The sequence below is a fragment of the Paramisgurnus dabryanus genome, chromosome 3 (genome assembly GCF_030506205.2).
Source record: "Paramisgurnus dabryanus chromosome 3, PD_genome_1.1, whole genome shotgun sequence".
Classification (NCBI taxonomy): domain Eukaryota; kingdom Metazoa; phylum Chordata; class Actinopteri; order Cypriniformes; family Cobitidae; genus Paramisgurnus; species Paramisgurnus dabryanus.
Genome location: NC_133339.1, coordinates 27,445,854 through 27,463,982, shown reverse-complemented (window position 1 = coordinate 27,463,982; position 18,129 = coordinate 27,445,854). Strand labels below are relative to the sequence as shown.

Below are 18,129 nucleotides of genomic sequence, written 5' to 3'. Positions count from 1 at the left end.
GAACACGCCTACAAACGTTCAGCACATAATTCGTCGCGTACATTTTACCGAGCACGAAACGTGTCTGTTGTGAATGACGTAAAACGCAATAACTGAGAAGTGTACGAGATAGTCTGAAGTGGTAAATACGTCGTGGATAAATAAAGGTGTCCACCCACTTTAGAAGATTGATCTTATTACTTAATCAGTGAAAGGTAAATAAACAGAAAGCGACTAAATTAGCCCGTTAATGCATTTCGGAAGTAATCGAAACCTAATGTGTGCATACACATCCCGAGGCCTCTACACTACAGGGCTCTCGGCGCAACATCCCGCAAATCGTTTGCCAGCTAACTTAGCAAGCAACGAGGAATGTTACAAAACGCAATACACTAGGTAATATATTTTTATATTCTGAATCTGGTGCTCTGTTTTACAGCACAAAAGCAATGAACTGGAACAAGGGAGGACCGAGTGGCAAGCGAGGCTTCGGATTCGGGGGATTCTCCCTCGCGACTGGGAAGAAAGAGGAACCCCGTGTGCCCCAGAATGCACATTCTGCATTTGGCTCAGGACCGTCTGGTGGATATGGCAAGAATCAACAGCTTTCGTCATTTTACAAAATAGGGTCAAAAAGAGCTAATTTTGACGAGGAGAATGCGTGAGTGTTTCATATAACTCTATAAGGGTTATTTTATTCATTTAGCATTGAAAGTGTATGTTGATCCTTGAAATATATTTATTGCCATAGATATTTTGAGGATGATGAAGAGGAGTCTAGCAGTACAGATCTGCCATATATACCAGCCGAGAACTCGCCAACAAGGAAGCAGTTTCAGTCGGGAGGAGGTGGAGGAGGAGGTTCAGACAGTGAGGATGATCCTCTTGATGCTTTTATGGCTGAGGTGGAGGTGAGAGTGGAGTTCCTAAAGTCATCTTCTTCAGAACCTGCATTGGCTTTGCCCTTTGTATTTAATTTATGTTCACGACTTGTCTCAGGACCAAGCAGCGAAGGACATGAAGAAACTTGAAGAGAAAGAAAAAGAGAAGGCCAAGTAAGATTCTGCCACTGAGCACACAGAGCGCTTCATTAAAAAAAGTTTATCCAGATAATATTCATAGGAGGCAAGATGGGAATACAAAGGGGGGTTTATGGGATTATTGTGGGTTTCCATGGGTTATTGAGCGAGTCGCAGGGAAGTTTTTTCTCCGCTTGTTTTTTCCAGGGGTATACGAGATGACATCGAAGAGGAAGATGAACAAGTGAGTGATCCTCCCGAAGTTACTATTGTCATCAAATCTGTGCCACAGAAATCACTGTGCTCGACTCTTCTGTCTTATTCTCTCTAGTTCTACACTACATCAGTTTACAGGCTGGGCCATTCAGATTTACTTTTGCTGTTAGAGGATATGTGATAGAGATGATTATTATTACATAATGAAATTGAGTTGTATTATCTAAATTTGAGATCTTAGTGCCACCAACCTTGGTGCTACCGAGTATGTTAGAAGTTTGTCAGCTTTTCACTTTGCATTAAATGATTATATTTTATTGGATAAGTTAATTTGAATGTAGTATCATCTTTCCTGCGTTCTGCTCTTATTGCGTGTTTGGGCAGTAGTCATTATGCTTAGCCACTGCTTTTGTCATAGTCTAAAGCAAGGTTTTATGTGCTTTGCAGGAAGCATATTTTCGTTACATGGCAGAGAACCCAACAGCAGGGCTGACCCAAGAAGAAGATGAGGAAGAAATAGATTATGATAGCGATGGAAACCCAATTGCTCCTATTACCAAGAAGATTATTATGCCCCTGCCCCCCATAGACCACTCTGAGGTACGGTTACTGCTTCATTCTTCATTGTTTCTGACCAAGAAGTTTAAGAAAATGAGTCTAAAGTCTAAAACTTGTCTAATTAATATTATGTTGTCATGATTTTTTTTTTTTTGCAGATTGATTATCCTCCCTTTGAGAAGAACTTTTATATTGAGCATGAGGAAATCAGCAGTCTTACTGGGGTTGGAGTGGTGGAATTGAGGCAGAAGCTTAACCTGAAGGTCGATGGCACCACGTAGAAGTAAATACACAGATCATCATTCTCTTTCTTTTAAGTTAACCCATTTTGGTGTTTAATAGGTATCGGGTGCAGCCCCTCCTAAACCAGCCACTAGTTTTGCCCACTTCACGTTTGACGAGCCACTTATGAACCAGATCCGTAAATCGGAGTACACTCAACCTACACCCATCCAGTGCCAGGTGAGCCAGCTCCCACACCTCACCTATGCAAGCTCCGCTTTTCATGTATGGCTTCAGAACATCAAAATAGTAAATTCTATGTGTTTTGTCCTAGGGTGTTCCTATAGCTTTGAGTGGCAGAGACATGATTGGCATTGCCAAAACTGGCAGTGGAAAGACTGCGGCTTTCATTTGGCCAATGCTGGTGCACATTATGGACCAGAAGGAATTGGAACAGGGAGAGGGACCCATCGCTGTGGTTGTTTGCCCCACCAGAGAGCTCTGTCAACAGGTCAGGCATTAGTTTACATTATATTGATTAATAAGAAGATTAATAAGGTATAATGGAATGGAAAATAATTGGTTTAAATTGTGAAAGAAAGCAATAATTTTCTAATGATTTAGTTTTGTTTTTTTTAAATTGTAATGCTTCATCTTTATGATTCAGATCCATGCTGAGTGCAAGCGCTTTGGGAAAGTCTATGGCCTACGCTCAGTGGCAGTGTATGGAGGAGGCAGCATGTGGGAGCAAGCCAAAGCCTTACAGGAAGGAGCTGAAATTGTTGTCTGCACCCCAGTAAGAACATCTTGACTTATAGTATACATATTGCATCTCGAAGATGTATTCAAGACCTTTCTTATTTTTATGTAATGCGTTTGAATTTTGTTCATGTGTGCCATCACAGGGTCGTCTAATCGATCATGTTAAGAAGAAAGCTACATCACTGCAGCGAGTGACCTACCTGGTGTTTGATGAAGCTGATCGCATGTTCGACATGGGTTTTGGTGCGACTCTTCATAACTTTATTTTAATTATTATTTATTTATTTATTTATGCATTTGGCAGACGCTTTTATTCAAATCGCCTTACAGTGCTTTACAAAGTATACATATTTATCAACGTGGGTTCTAACCCATGACCTTTTGCACTGCTAACTCTACCACTGAGCTATACAGAAGCACTTATGAGATTACATTCATATCACAGCTTTCTGTTATTTACAAGTTGTTCTATCGATTGATGTTTGGTCATTTGTGATGCGCTCATGTCATTTAAACATCATCTATACTGTCATACAGAATACCAAGTGAGATCCATCGCCAGTCATGTCAGGCCTGATAGACAGAGTAAGTAATATATTTATATACAGTTTGTTGCCTTAATGCACTTCTGATGCTGTAGACTCTATTCAGTAAATACATTGTACTTATAAACTCTTCGTGATTTTTGATTTCTTAAAGCTCTGTTGTTCAGTGCAACATTTCGGAAGAAAATTGAAAAGCTGGCCCGGGATATTTTAGTTGATCCGATCCGTGTTGTGCAAGGAGACATTGGAGAGGTATAGTCTTTATTTCTTTTAAGAATGCAATTGATGCTTGTGCACATAGTAATTTAAATATTTAAATCTTTTTGTCTTAGGCTAATGAAGATGTTACTCAAATAGTGGAAGTTCTGCAGTCGGGGCAGGAGAAGTGGGGGTGGCTGACACGCAGACTGGTGGAGTTCACCTCAGCTGGTTCTGTGCTGGTTTTTGTCACTAAGAAAACCAACTCTGATGAACTTGCTACAAACTTGACACAGGAAGGTTACAGTGTCGGGCTGCTTCATGGTGACATGGACCAGAGCGAGAGAAACAAAGTCATTGCTGACTTCAAAAAGAAGAACCTACCTGTATTAGTTGCTACTGATGTAGCTGGTTAGTGGGACTTATTTTTTGTGTTTGCATATTTACATGAATCAGTTGTGTTTTGGGTGTCATTAACTGCTATTAGTTTTCCCTCCTTTGTTTTTGGAATTAAGCTTCAAAATGTTGTGTTTCTTAGCTCGAGGATTGGATATCCCATCCATCCGTACAGTAGTGAACTACGACGTGGCAAGAGACATTGACACGCACACGCATCGAATCGGCAGAACGGGACGTGCGGGGGAGAAAGGTGTGGCTTACACTCTGCTTACCACCAAAGACACTTCGTTTGCTGGTGATCTGGTTCGCAATTTAGAGGGAGCCAATCAGAGTGTTTCAAAGGACCTGATGGACCTGGCAATGCAGGTATAACAAATACTTCTGTGGGATGTATATGCCTTTCGTGGTATGTTGCATTATTTTTCTGTATTAATACCTTGCACGTACTCTTTTCTAGAATCCCTGGTTTAGAAAATCCCGCTTTAAGGGTGGCAAAGGGAAAAAGATAAACATTGGAGGTGGTGGCCTCGGATACAGAGAGAGACCTGGTCTTGGATCTGATACCAGTGTGAGTTGGCATTTCTTGTTATTAGCATTTGTTAAAATGTTTATTGAGAAGTTGTGACTTGCAGACCATGACTAAATTGAAATAAAAAGTCTTTATTTCTTCGGTTTACTCCAAAAAATAGGAACGCAGTAGTGGTGGTGCTCTCAGCAACTATGAAGCTTACAAACCTTCCACCGGAGCCATGGGAGACCGCATGTCTGCCATGAAGCAAGCATTTCAGGTACTGTCTGCACCTTTTGACACCCATAATTCTAAATGGTTAAAGGGGACATATCATGAAAATCTGACTTTTTCATGTTTAAGTGCTATAATTGTGTCCTCAGTGCTAGTATCAACCTAGACAATGTGAAAAAGATCAACCCAGTAACTTAGTTTTAGTAAACCATTCTCTGCAAGCATGTGAAAAAATGTGTCATTGAAATTTGGCTCCGCTTGTGATCTCGAAATGGGATAATGCCGCCCCTTAACCTGTACTATCCAACCACGGCACTGTCATTTATTGCAGAGATCAGCTCATTTGCATTTTAAAGGACACACCTAAAAACCACAAATTTTTTCCACATTTTAACATGTTATAATAAATGATCTATATGGTATTTTGAGCTAGAACTTCACACGTACTCTGGGGACACCAAAGATTTATTTTGCATCTTAAAAATGTCTTGAAATGTCCCCTTTAAATTTCAGTCAACCTCTCTAAAGTGGTAAGCTGCACAAAAAGCTAAAATGAAACATTTGCTTGTTTTCTTTTAGGCTCAGTATAAAAATCATTTTGTGGCAGCATCTGGTGTTCCACCTAAACTCACCACAAAGTCCAACAGCTCTTCTGGGTGGACCAGTGCAGGAAGCCTGAGTTCTGTGCCTTCAGGAGCACCTGAGGGGCCTGACAGACCCAACCTTTCCTTCTCACCTTCATCATCATCATCTTCCTCTTCCTTTATGTCCATGCCACCACCCCCTGCCCTCAGCTCGGGCACAAAGATGAGTGGATTCAGCAGCGCCGGCTCTTTAAGCTCTTTGTCAGACTCTTACTCGAGCTCTTCTTCAAAAGAGGGGTCCCGTAGCGATAGGGGTGCCGATGACAGGGGTCGTCATGGGGATAGTCATTATCGTCACGGTGACAGGCACAGTGGTGGAGACCGTGATCGCTATGGGGAAAGGGACCGTCATAGTGATAGCCACAGAGATCGTCATGGTGACAGTCGAAACGGTGACGGAAGTCATAGGGACAGAGAGGGACGGTCAGACAGAGATGCGGGGGATAGGTCAGGGACTCATAAAGAAAGCTTTGCCGTTCCTGATGCCCCCAAACGTAAGAAAAGTAGATGGGACAATTAGAGCAAGTGCATAGAAAAAGCAGTCGATCGACATAGCTAAATCAGTCACACCAGAAGTGGAGTTTGTGTTTGTAAGGGGAAGCTGTATGAAGGGTTCATAGGGTGCTCCGTCACTCTTGTCATGTAATACATTTATACAAGGTTGTTTTAGAGATATAGAGCTGTGAATTAAGAAGTGTAATCGAATGCATCTTGAAATGGGGCCCAAACATGCAAACACTGTGTTAAAATGCAGATGTGCTACTTCATGTCCTTCTAAAAAACAATAACAGGATAAAAATGTTTGACTTGTCTGGTTGTGTTTCATTGACTAATATCAAAAATCATATTTTACTTCCAAAACATTTTTGTGTTCTTTGCAAACATATTTGTGAAACATCTATTTTATCACTTAAGATTCAGTGTATTTTAATGTGTGCTTAGAAGAATTCAAAGACGACCGTTTTTTTCCATGTTTTTTATTGTCTATGGCCTGAATAGTTTGAATTCAAACTTTTTTTAGTAGATGGCTGACATTACTTGTTATAAGTGTTTGTGAAGCGTCTCCCGAAAGACGCAAACTGTCCTGTTTTGTCTTTCTGTGCTGTCCAGCATATGATATAGGTCATGCTGAATAAAGCCTAACAGAGCACACATTCTAGATTCATACACAATGCAGGTGGAATAGGGAGAAAAATTATGAATCCACAATAAACTTTACTGTATGTACCATGTTATGTCCTTGCATTTCCTTTATTTTGATTGAGGGCTGTGTATATAAGCACACATTCAGTTTATTTCCTCTAAAGACAAAAATTTCCTGTTTTCTTTTTTAGCTTAATTTTTTGGATTCTTTCTACTGTATAATCCATATGTGTCCATGGTTCTGGAATAAAGACAAGGATAGGTACTTCCGAAAAGCGTATGTATTTGTTGTTTCAAGCTTTGATATGTCTAATTAAAATGAGCCTAAGTGGAAAATAACCTTTTTATATTTCATCTTTATAATAAATAGCCAACAGTGTTAACTAGTGACATTTAAGTGATTTAACAAGTCTAGAGGAGGGGAGCCATCCTAATTTTTTAGCTCTATAAATGATAACTGTGATGTCGTAGGCTTTCTGGAAATTCAAGTTTAGTCATGATTTGGTTTGGTGGCGATTCTTGCATTTGGCTTGTCTGAGGCCGAATTATCCAATTATGTTTTGGCCTCGGTCACAAATACAAGTTCCTCAGCAAAGTGAATCCGGGGTGCTTCAGTTTCCCCAAAGATGTGAGGAAAGCAACCCTATGCTGGCACCACAGTGGTTTCCTTCTCAGATTCCTATGCTGACACCTGTTATGAGTGGTGGAAGGCCTGGTCAAGATCCCTTGGGTGTGCAGTCCAAACAGCTTTTGCGCGGTCCAATTGAAAAATTGACATGGACCTTTCCAAGACTGTCAGAAGAGCTTGAACAGCCAGCAGTTCCATTTGAGTAGCAGCTCAATATGGAAATAAATTAGTATATGTGGAATTGATGGAGCACTTCTAATATGGCCTCTGCCTTTGTGTAGCCACTGCAGTTCCTGACGTAAATGCTGTCCAGAGATACACCTTTACTGACAATAATGGGTGAGGAGAGGTCCTTTGCACATACCCCACCCCACCATAAAACTGTGTTGTAGGGTGTGCGCTTAACGACATTTCTTCCCCAGGTGCCTGGTTGATGCCAAGTTTACCGGCTCAGGCTCTTGCTTCATGCCCTGCTCACAAAATGGCAAGCTATAGTTTCAATGAGAGGCTTTTAGGTTTCAGCAAGTAGACAGTGGGGTGGTATGTAGATGAGTCAGGTGTGTGGCTGTTGTGACTTGACCTGTAGCATCAGGACTGAAAGTGATCAGCTTCTTAAAGATAAATACTTATAGAAATTGTTCTGATTATGGTCCTGCACTTTTCCTCACTACTGGTCTGCTCTTCATAGATGTACAGTGAGAGGAAGCATCTGCTGGGCCCGTCAACATAACAGATTATAGCTTTGGTTGATAATGCTAATGATAATGCTCTGAGGTCCAGTGTTTTAATAAAGTTGTTAAATGGCATGAACATGGTCTGTGAGTGGTCTTTCACCAGAGCAACTTAATCCAAGCTTCAAAACTGATTTTGAATTTACATTTTTGCCCATTGCATGGTTCTGTATGTGCCACAGAGACTTACCTCGCCAAGATAATTTCTTTTCCAACCTAGACAGTTGTAGCCTGTACCAGCCTACAAGGGGTCATGACGTTTGGTGTAATCCAAAGTTTTTACATGGTTTAAAGTTCAAAAAACACTTTCCACATACCGTATATTGTTGCTCCTCTATGTTCTGCCTAAAACGTGTCAATTTCTACCAAAGTCATCGTTCTGAAAAGCGTGGTGTGCTCTAACTGGTTAGCTATCCAGTGAATTGCGATTGCCTGAATACTTCAAGCATGTGATGGAAATGTTTTGCCCCTTACCAAAATGCAACAATACTACAACATAAAGTTAAGCCTTCTTTCTTTTGCATCTACATTTGGGTGGTGTTGGGCAAATCTTCCCCCACAGCAATGAAGATATGTGAGGATGTGTTTGAAAGCATGGATGAGCCTTCACTTTTAGAAAGAATATCACTTTTAATCTTCACGACTTAACATATCTTTTATGCGCACAAAAGCTTTAAACACTCCAAAGAAAAACATGAGCTTTCATCATATGACCCACTGTAACTGGTTGGGTAAAATTAAACAACCCTGAATATTTGGTAATAAATTTAACTTTGCTTGGCGTTTCAACCCATGGGTCAAATGTGGAAGCTTTTATTGTCGAGTTTAACCTACCTGTTAGTATTGCCCATATTTTATCCAGCCATGGACTGAAACAACCCATTTAATAACTTTTTTTAACTGAACCTTGTTCTAGCAATTGCCAATGTGGTGAGGTATAGGTCAAATTTTGTAATAAGGGAAGCCAGGTGAACTTTTTTAACTCTTCACACAATGTTGCCCAAAGTAAGATGATAAACTTTGTCACAAAGGAAATTTGTTTAAGACACACAATATGGCTGCTGCACAAAGTGCACCCTAGGGGCCTTAAAGGTAAAGCTTACACAAAAAGCAGTCATTTTCAACTTAAGTTACTACAAACCTGTATACATTTTTTTTTTTTTTGAGCAATGTCTGTAACCAAACATTTGAGCATTACTGACTTAAGTATTTTTTTTTCTTCCTACTATAGAGGTCAATGGTGCTTCTGCTTCCTGCTTGATTACAAATATAAGTGTTACTTCTGTTTTGAGTGGGACATTAGTTCAAGAAAAAAAATAAGGTTAGATGCTAAGGTTTCAAACCAGCTTGCTAGTTAGAAATGTGTTGCATTGGTTAATGAAATGGTTCTCATTTTGTGCAGATTAACGTCCTAATTATTGCAAGTTCAATTTACATTTTATTGTACCTATGTGGTAAAGGGAAAGATACAGTTTTGCATATTAAGAAAAAGGCGAGTAAAATTTAAGAAAAACATTTTTATTTTCCAGTTACACAGACAATTCTTGTTACATTTGTCCAGAACCATATTGCTTGACGGTGATGGGTCCAACCGATACGCTCTCCCACCGTTGGTCTGTAGAGTGGACAAACAGTAAGTACAAGGCATATGGCCACGAAACCCACATTGCCCCTTGCAAATTTTTAACATGCCTTTGAGGGCTTGATCACTTCCAATCCTCGTACCACAATTTGAGTCACAGCAGCCACACACCTGGTCAGATTCGTCAGCAGACACCCACCTGTCAGAGAAAGTAAAATTGTCACATACAGATTAATCCCAAAGAACTTCAATAGAAAGTCCACATACCTATTAGTAGCAAATGAGCAAGCCTTTTGCTCTGCATTAGTAGGGGTGGATGCTGCAGCCACTTTCAGAACACAAGTGATGTAGACCTTCAAAGAGACACTTTTGGTCACAACATCTCTCATGCAACAGGTCACCTAAACTTTTATACACATTCATGCATACCAGCCCACTGTTCTCTTGCTGGAACCTGAAAGCCTCTAGCTGAAACTGCAGCTTGTCGTTTTGAGTTCGGGGCAGGAAGTGAGAGCTGGAGCCAGTGATCTTAGCATCAACCAGACAACTGAGAAAGGAACATGTAACTTAAACACACCATGCCATATTCCTTTAGGGTCACCACATGAAGAACCTCTTACCCATTATTCTCAATAAAGGAGTAACTGGGCACAGCATTAATGTCAGGGACTGCAGTAGCAATGCAGTGATCCACAAACACACGGAAAGGAACATGGTTGTACAGCCTCACTGAGGCTTCAATATTTATGAAATCACCCAGGAAATACTGGTGAGAAGGCCTCTCAAATCTCCAGTCATCTGAGAGGAAAGGTTGTTAGGTTAGGTTCACAGGTATGTCTAGAATTGTAAAAGTAACATTCTACTAACCAGTCATGAGCTTGAGAGAAAAGATCAAAAGTTCTTCTGCAAACTTAGTAGCGGCATATGGCACCCAAGAGGGCATTAAGGCATTGCTGCTCACTTCATGGATTCTGTAAATGGAGGCAGTAACACCGTCTGTACATATGATAGATTAGCATATCTATAATCCAAATAAATGTAACAATTACCTTGGATAATGACACTCAATACCAACCATTGCGCTAGGGCTTCTGACAATCGGACTACCACTTAATGCATCTTGGGGAGTGTAAGTAAGGGAGAAGGTATAAATGAGCTCATTGTCAGTCACCTAAACAGAATGATTAGCAGAGGAAACATAAGAACCATTACAAAAACATACTAAAACAATAACCACACTACAAAAGACTCACTGTTGGTTTGCTTCCACAGTCATGCAGTTCTGATTCAAATATAATCACTTGAGCAGTATTGTCCTGCCCTACTGCAGCACAGCCTCCCAATGTAAAACCAGAGACCATTAGTGGATGCCCGGTCCCAAAAAGGTCCTCCATTACTTCCACATACACAGAATTCTCTCTACATTGAGCTGCTACACTGTTGATAGGGACAGGCTGCCGCAACTGAAAAGGAATCGCTGGCTGTTCAGGTTCTTCGGGTAGTCTTGGAAACCTCCATGTCAGTTTTGCTGCTGGACCTTGTAAAAGCTGTTTGGACTGAACACCCATAGGATCTTGACCAGGTAATTGAGAAGGAAACCTTATTGGTGTAAGTATAGGGTTGTTGGACTTATATCTTTGGAGAACTTCACTCTGCTGAGGAACTTGCTGTAGTCCCTGAGGGCTAAAGTTAACGGAGTTCTGGTTATGTGTTGAGCTTGCTTGCCATTGTGCTTCAGAGAAGTAAACCAAGATTACAACCACCAAACGAACTACTCCTAACCTCAACCGCATTGTCAGAAATGTTAAGATCCTTAATGTTATGGTTTTACAATCTCTTTTTGTATAGTAGTTAGAACCAGATGGTTCCTCCTCTCTAACATCAGCATAACGTTTCCATGCACTTATTAACTTACAGGCTCACGTGACAGGTGAAAATCTTTATCTCTTAATGAACTTAAGGAAAATGTGGGAGTGTGGTGTTTGTGTGCAAATGCAAATTGGAAGCCAGGATGAACATTGAGGGAAAATAGCAGAGCAGCACAAGTAAATGATTACCGTGAACAAAAAGCACATTTCAAAGAGCAAGCTCATCAGTCAAGGCAAATAATTTCCAACAAACTAAACGGCAGCTTATTTTAATATGTTTGATAAATGAAAATGGAAATAGAGAAGGAGTTTGGTTAAATCCAGAGTGGTGGAGCCACCTTAATTTGCAAATAAACAAACATGAAAGATTTTAAAGAACCAAGATTTGGAAACCTTTAGTTTAATGATGGGGCTCAGGCATATGTAGTATTTGGACTGTTCATGGTTATGGTTGGTTCATTTAAAAGAAAATGGAAAGGTAGATCAAGGGATAACTCAGAAATGATTTAAGAGCAAAAACACATTTTCTTATAAGGGTTAATGAGCTTCACCTATGAAATGATTATGTGTGTGAGTGATTGTTAACAAGTTAACAACATGCTACGCTTGTCACTAGAGAGGCGGAGCTATCTAACCACTATACAAAAAGCACACGTGGCAACTCACCATCTCAATTTTCTTTTACGTTTTTGACAATGGGGCAGAAGCAGGCTGGAGTTGGCGTAGTGGTGTTGCTACTTTTATTTTGCTTGTCTGAAGCACAATGGCGAGGAAGATCAGCTCATAATCCGAGCCCAACTTTGTTAAGTCTTCCGTCACAAATGAACGTTCCTCAGCAGAGTGAATCTGGGATGCCTCAGTTTCCCCAAAACAATCCAATTTTGGCTTCACAGGGGTTTCCTTCTCAGATTCCTGTGCAGACACCTGTTATGAGTGTGGGAAGGCCTGGTCAAGATCCTCTGGGTGTGCAGTCCAAACAGTTTTTGCAGGGTCCAATAGAAAAATTGACATGGACCTTTCCAAGACTACCAGAAGAACCTGAACAACCAGCAGTTCCATTTAATTTGCGGCAGCCTATTTCTGCTAACAGTGTAGCAGCTCATTGTGGTGAGAATTCTGTATATGTGGAAGTGATGGAGGACTTTTTTGGGACTGGGAAGCCACAAATGGCCTCTGCTTTTTCACTGGGAGGCTGTACTGCAACAGGGGTGGACAATACTGCTCAAGTGCTTATCTTTGAATCAGAACTGCATGGATGTAACAGCATGTCAACAGTAAGAATCTTGAAAAATTTGTCTTGTTATTTGGTCTTCTGAAGAGTTTCTGAATGTAACCTCTACTCTCTTGTTAGATAACTGGAGATGAGCTCATCTATACGTTCTCCCTCATCTACACCCCACAAGATGCTGGGCCTGTTTTACGAAGTAGTGGTGCAGTGGTTGGTATTGAGTGTCATTATCCAAGGTGAATGTTTATTTTGGTCAGATCTGACAAAATTAATCATGCACAGTAATGAGTATTACTTTTATTATATACAACAGAATGCATAATGTAAGCAGCAATGCCTTGATGCCCACTTGGGTATCATATGCCACTACTAAAGTTGCAGAGGAACTTCTGGTATTCTCCCTCAAGCTCATGACTGGTTCGTATAGTGCAACAATCCCCAATGTCATGTGTGAACATTAGTTAACATTTTTTTTATCACAGATGACTGGAGATTTGAGAGGCCTTCTCACCAGTACTTCCTGGGTGATTTCATAAATATTGAAGCCTCTGTGATGGCGTACAACCATGTTCCTTTCCGTGTGTTTGTGGATCACTGCATCGCTACTGCAGTCCCTGACATCAATGCGGTGCCCAGTTACTCCTTTATTGAGAATAATGGGTAAGAAGTTCCTTATGTAATGACCCTAAAGGTATATGGCAAGGTGTGTTTAAGTAACATGTTTCTTTCCAGGTGTCTGGTTGATGCTAAGATCACTGGCTCCAGCTCTCACTTCTTGCCCCGAAGTCAAAACGACAAGCTGCAGTTTCAACTAGAGGCTTTTAGGTTCCAGCAAGAGAACAGTGGGCTGGTATGCATGAATGTTTATAAAAGTTTAGATGACCTGTTGCATGAGAGCTCTGACAAAAGCCTCTCTTTTTAGGTCTACATCACTTGTGTTCTGAAAGTGGCTGCAGCATCCACCCCTACTAATGCAGCGCAAAAGGCTTGCTCATTTGCTACTAATAGGTATGTGGACTTTCTATTGAAGTTCTTTAGGCTAAATTTGTATGTGACAATTTTACTTCGTTTCTGTGACAGGTGGGTGTCTGCTGATGAATCGGACCAAGTGTGCGGCTGCTGTGACTCAAACTGTGGGACGAGGATTGGAAGTGATCAAGTTATCAAAGGTATGCGCAAAATCCAAAGCTTTGTTTTCCTGTGCTTTCTATTCTAATTGTCCGTCTCAACAGATCTACGATCGGAGAGCGCAAACATTGGTCCTATCAGCGTGAAGGAATATGGCTCTGGCCATTTGTAAATTTAATGGTTTCACAATACCAAATAAAAGCTCCTTAATCATGATTTGAACTACTGGATTTGTTTTGACCATGTGCTATTCTACATGCTGTGCATTTCCCTTCAGAAAATGAAAGTTTATTTTCCCAACTGTAATGCTGGTGCCTTCCCACCAGATGGTGGATGTTCGGTTCCCATCTTTCTTTCAACTACAGAAAAGTGGTTTACAGCAGTGGTGTAGTGCATGTTAGAAGCAGGTATAGAGTAGCACTATTGTTTGCACAGGGTATACAAACTAAACTATTCTATAAACATTTACTTAATAATATTAATTTCATAATGATCTTTATGCTGAAGTCGAGTAGCAGTGACATACTAGCCCATTTTGGAGTGAACTAATTATTCAAGACTACAGCCGGTTACGTCAGACGCACATGTGTTGCGCGTCTGGGCAGAACTTCCCTTTTTTTTATGGTCTGACCTGGCTAAACTTCAATACCTCTTGGAAAATAAAGGTTTTGATTTCCTAAAGACAAGGGGATACTTTGTTCATGGATCAGCATTATGTGAGCGAAGATTTGTCAGTAGATATATGGTTAACATGGTTTCATTTTTATAGTACACATTTTACACCGTAGTTAGCTGTGTTTTTGATTCGCTTTGATGTATGAACTAGGGTAATCTACTTGGCTTGCATATCAGAAATAAACTACTCTTAAAGGATTATTGATTCTTTGCGGAATTTATACCAGAAGTTACGTTTGTTACTGCTGAAACCATTTATAGTCTTACATGTCAGTTTATATCACTGGGTGTTCAACCTTATTTGGGCTGCTTTAAAAAAATGGGGGTGTAAATTAAAGACACTACCAACTTCTCCAGGCACCACTACACTACTGGTTTACAGTACCACTTCCTTTTCTGAGCAAAAGGTGACTCCTGAACATCTGTTTCCAATTCTGCAAGCCATCACTAACCGCATAGTGGTGACCAGCTAATGAGGACATGCTGAGGGCATTCTCTGCCTGTTACTTTTGATTTTCGATAAAATGTCTTTTAGCCAACTATTGTAATTTGAAAGGACCATTTAATAACTTAAACTGACAACCCTATCCATTTTAAGGCAAACACTTTTCAACATTATTGTTGTATGGATTATATTGATCAAGGCAGCACTATTTAAAGGGGACATATAATAAAAAAAAAAACTTTCCATGTTTAAGTGCTATACTTTGTTCCCCAGGGCTTCTATCAACCTAGAAAACAGTAACCTAGTTTTGGTAAACCTTTCTCTGCAAGCATGTGGAAAATAGCTCTTGAAATTTGGCTCCCCTTGTGATGTCAGAAGGGATAATACCGCCCCTTAATCTGCACTATCCAACTTTGGCACTGTGGCACAGTGCAGAGATCAGCAAATTTGCATTTTAAAGGACACACCCAAAACGGCACTTTTTGCTCACACCTATAAAGAGGCGATTTTAACATGCTATAATAAATTATCTGTGGGGTATTTTGAGCTGGAACTTGACATATGTATTCTGGGGACACCAAAGATTTATTTGACCTCTTAAAGTCTTGTGAAATGTTAATGTTTCTCCAAATTGTCCCATGACTGGAGCATAAGATATTTGGACAGAACATTAACACTTACCACTGGTTCCTTGCTTGTTAAATGCCGTCTCATTTGGAAGTCACTTCGGATAAAAAGATCTGTCAACTGAATAAATGTCATGTAAATGTAATCTTCATTACTGGCCCCTAAGAATCAAGCAGAAATTGTCTGTATAATAAAATGTCATAGTGACCACTTGTGACAAGTTTTAAACAATGTCCTTTGCCTTTTATACCTTATTTCTATTTCTACAAAACAAACCAATAGATAGCTAAAAAAAAAACTTTTGTCAGCCCATGTTCAAGTAAAATCAACAAAACCAACAGCTTCGTTTAAATAAACCTATGCTGGGTTGTTTTAGTCTATGGTTGGGTCAAATAGGACATTTTCTAGGTTAATTCAAATTAGCTGTTGGGTTTGTCCATATTTTACCCAACCATAGGTTGAAACACCACAGCATTTGTGTGTGTGTGTGTGTGTGTAGGCAACATGTCAAAATTATAAGTAATTATTCATTACTGATTATTCCTTTATTTGCCATAGTTTGTTTGACCATGTTATTGTGAATGTGAAAATTCTTCATGTTCTCCCTTTGTAGTCCAATAACAGCACAAAGGAAGATAATGAGTTTTGTATGACACCAGGAAAGGTAAACATGATAACCAAACGTTTGTTTGACTAATCCTTATCATGTATTACCCTCAGAGCAAAATACACATTTGCGTCAGCCAATAATGATTTGGTTAGGCTATACATAAATTCAACTTACCTAGTGTTAACTTAGAAATTACTCAGCATTTAGAGAACAATGTAAAAACAGCAAGGGTAAGTAGAACACGGAAACAATATCTTGAGGCAATACATTTTCTTTCGCTAAAGTGCAGAAAAAACTGAATTCTGAGGTGGGAGGAGAGCGCGAAGACGCCGTGCTGGCGTCATCCAATCCTGTGCGACATCCTGCTGAATAAAAAAGGCGTAATGAAGGGGAAAAAACGTCCGTTGAAAAGAGTGAGGTGGGGGTAAACACGTCCAGACGGCTCGGATGATCACAGCTCATGCTGGTCCGTGTATTCGGAACTGAAGTTCATCATTTTTACGGCATTTTAACAGACTCGTGCACAGTGCACATTGAGTGAACGGGACCGGGCGGCGGATCTCTCATCCTCTTTCTCTTCAGCAGGCTGATAAGGAGACACAGATGGTGAGTTTGTCCGCTTTGATTCAGCAGCAGCGAGTGAACCCAGCGACCCCCTCCGCCTCTATTGTAGTGAGGTGCAGTACGCTAGCATGGGCGCTAACTGTGGGGTATTGATTCAGAAACTTTATGGTGTTACATTGATAACACCACATATGGATTTTCTGCAGTCGAGATGCTTTTCTGTGGATGTTCATATTGGATTAATAATGTAAACGCGGCATTCATCACACCTTATGTCATGGGGGGCTAGTTCTTCTCAGGACTGTAACGCATCTTCTTGAAGATGCATATTCTAGGATGTATTAAGGCTGGGAAAGAATTATTAATTGTACAAAACGATGTTCAGGTTTTTAACACCCTATTAATGCAATAAAATGTTCATTTTTCCAAAATGTAATAAAATATTGGGCTCATAATTTAATAACAATAATGTGTTACATATACACTCACGGTACATTACATCTTATACATATGCCAAAGAGACTTGGTTAATAGAATATAAAAGATTCTTTAATTTGAGAACAAAAGTTATACTGTTAAATGGCAAACTGCGTTTAAAACACTAAACCAGTTAAAGGAGCTGTTTGTAATATTGACTTCTAGCGGTTTAACTTAATACCACAGTCCAAGTTCAAAAATTTCGACACGGTAAAGCAACCATGATAACTGACAACCGAGTTGTTGAAATACAATATTGGGTAAATAGGAAGTGGGCAGGATCACACAAACCAAAACAAAAACGGACATTCTGGACCAAAAGGCGCATTTTAAAAAGAGAGTTAATGTAGGGTGACCATACGTGCCATTCTTCCCGGACACATCCCGTCCAGGATTTCGGTGCGTCTTCCGGAAGTCGTATTTGTTGACCGCAAACGCCATTCAGTTAAAAACGTACAACCTTAGTTTCATTCTTACCTTAAAATGTAACGGTTGCTTTTCTCTAATAATAATAATAATAATCCTCTATGACGTATGCGGTCGACAAATACGACTTCCGGAAGACGAACACAAAATCCTGGAAGGGTTGCGTCCGGGAAGAATGGTACGTATGGTCACCCTAGTTCCTGGCTACAGCATTGTTTTTCAGAGGAATGAAAATGTAACTTGCACGTTTCCTTAATATCTATGGATATATTGTCGTTTTTTTATTTAGTACAGTCAAATACTTACATACAGGTCCTTTAAAGCAGTCACATCTATGGTATAAAGCCGAAGTATGGTCCAATTTTTACGCCTGAGGGTCCGCCTACAATGCGCGCAAGGCATTTTTCATCATCAGAAGAGTGCGCGTGAGTTTGAACGTAGGTTGCGTATGCGTGTACATGTGTATGTAGCCCAGGAAATGCATTGCATTTTGTCGCAATGCGCATGTGTCGAAAGTCTGAGTACACATTCACATGCATGTAAAAACGAACTATACTCCAGGCTTAAGAATGCAGGATACAAACATTTCTGGGAGTGCTAAAGAAGACATCCAAGATTTTATTACATTTTGAAAGAAATATTACATTATGAACATTTACTTATATACTTTCATATACTTAATACAATATGTAACTTTATTACATTATCCCTGG

General features: G+C 40.1%; 4 protein-coding genes across 5 annotated transcripts in view; 3 read left to right on the top strand and 1 right to left on the bottom strand.

Moving 5' to 3' along the window:
• Nucleotides 1-59: 59 nt before the first annotated feature.
• On the top strand, nucleotides 60-6,766 carry ddx42 (DEAD (Asp-Glu-Ala-Asp) box helicase 42). 2 transcript variants are annotated; one of them, XM_065277736.1, is made up of 18 exons: nucleotides 60-194; nucleotides 419-640; nucleotides 731-890; nucleotides 979-1,034; nucleotides 1,206-1,242; nucleotides 1,662-1,814; nucleotides 1,931-2,035; nucleotides 2,115-2,234; nucleotides 2,329-2,505; nucleotides 2,662-2,790; nucleotides 2,900-2,999; nucleotides 3,294-3,341; nucleotides 3,456-3,553; nucleotides 3,634-3,910; nucleotides 4,038-4,264; nucleotides 4,356-4,466; nucleotides 4,588-4,686; nucleotides 5,220-6,766. In XM_065277736.1, exons 2-18 carry the CDS (start codon nucleotides 429-431, stop codon nucleotides 5,802-5,804), a joined length of 2,694 nt encoding a protein of 897 aa, XP_065133808.1. In that variant the 5' UTR covers nucleotides 60-194; nucleotides 419-428; the 3' UTR covers nucleotides 5,805-6,766. The 2 variants fall into 2 exon arrangements, with proteins under 2 accessions (XP_065133808.1, XP_065133817.1); XM_065277745.2 differs by lacking the exons at nucleotides 60-194; nucleotides 419-640; nucleotides 1,206-1,242 and having other exon boundaries at nucleotides 817-890.
• A 2,498-nt stretch (nucleotides 6,767-9,264) lies between these two features.
• On the bottom strand, nucleotides 9,265-11,326 carry LOC135760226 (zona pellucida sperm-binding protein 3-like). Its single transcript, XM_065274172.2, has 8 exons — nucleotides 10,622-11,326; nucleotides 10,418-10,539; nucleotides 10,236-10,339; nucleotides 9,989-10,166; nucleotides 9,798-9,915; nucleotides 9,636-9,721; nucleotides 9,479-9,567; nucleotides 9,265-9,401 (listed from the first exon to the last, which is right to left on the bottom strand). Exons 1-8 carry the CDS (start codon nucleotides 11,159-11,161, stop codon nucleotides 9,334-9,336), a joined length of 1,305 nt encoding a protein of 434 aa, XP_065130244.2. The 5' UTR covers nucleotides 11,162-11,326; the 3' UTR covers nucleotides 9,265-9,333.
• A 575-nt stretch (nucleotides 11,327-11,901) lies between these two features.
• On the top strand, nucleotides 11,902-13,808 carry zp3e (zona pellucida glycoprotein 3e). Its single transcript, XM_065274171.2, has 8 exons — nucleotides 11,902-12,510; nucleotides 12,588-12,700; nucleotides 12,778-12,881; nucleotides 12,947-13,124; nucleotides 13,197-13,314; nucleotides 13,387-13,472; nucleotides 13,545-13,633; nucleotides 13,697-13,808. The coding sequence occupies exons 1-8, from the start codon at nucleotides 11,932-11,934 to the stop codon at nucleotides 13,762-13,764; spliced, it is 1,335 nt and encodes a 444-aa protein (XP_065130243.2). The 5' UTR covers nucleotides 11,902-11,931; the 3' UTR covers nucleotides 13,765-13,808.
• Nucleotides 13,809-16,370: 2,562 nt separating this feature from the next.
• The window catches only part of limd2 (LIM domain containing 2), a 12,928-nt gene continuing 11,169 nt past the window's right edge, over nucleotides 16,371-18,129 (top strand). Inside the window, exon 1 of the mRNA XM_065277780.2 lies at nucleotides 16,371-16,555. Within this exon, the coding sequence (XP_065133852.1) occupies nucleotides 16,553-16,555 (3 nt within the window). The 5' untranslated portion in view covers nucleotides 16,371-16,552. The remainder of the gene's footprint in view (nucleotides 16,556-18,129) is intronic.

What these genes read in the sequence shown, in the direction of transcription:
- ddx42 (XM_065277736.1), top strand. Translation starts at nt 429, where the DNA reads ATGAACTGGAACAAGGGAGGACCGAGTGGCAAGCGAGGCTTCGGATTC. An exon ending in CTACACCCATCCAGTGCCAG is followed by an intron (nt 2,235 to 2,328) that starts GTGAGCCAGCTC and finishes GTTTTGTCCTAG; the next exon opens with GGTGTTCCTATAGCTTTGAG. An exon ending in TGATGGACCTGGCAATGCAG is followed by an intron (nt 4,265 to 4,355) that starts GTATAACAAATA and finishes ACTCTTTTCTAG; the next exon opens with AATCCCTGGTTTAGAAAATC.
- LOC135760226 (XM_065274172.2), bottom strand. Translation starts at nt 11,161, where the DNA reads ATGCGGTTGAGGTTAGGAGTAGTTCGTTTGGTGGTTGTAATCTTGGTT. An exon ending in AGCAAGAGAACAGTGGGCTG is followed by an intron (nt 9,722 to 9,797) that starts GTATGCATGAAT and finishes GTCTCTTTGAAG; the next exon opens with GTCTACATCACTTGTGTTCT. An exon ending in AAGTGATCAAGCCCTCAAAG is followed by an intron (nt 9,402 to 9,478) that starts GCATGTTAAAAA and finishes TCCACTCTACAG; the next exon opens with ACCAACGGTGGGAGAGCGTA.
- zp3e (XM_065274171.2), top strand. Translation starts at nt 11,932, where the DNA reads ATGGGGCAGAAGCAGGCTGGAGTTGGCGTAGTGGTGTTGCTACTTTTA. An exon ending in ATTGAGTGTCATTATCCAAG is followed by an intron (nt 12,701 to 12,777) that starts GTGAATGTTTAT and finishes TATATACAACAG; the next exon opens with AATGCATAATGTAAGCAGCA. An exon ending in AAGTGATCAAGTTATCAAAG is followed by an intron (nt 13,634 to 13,696) that starts GTATGCGCAAAA and finishes CCGTCTCAACAG; the next exon opens with ATCTACGATCGGAGAGCGCA.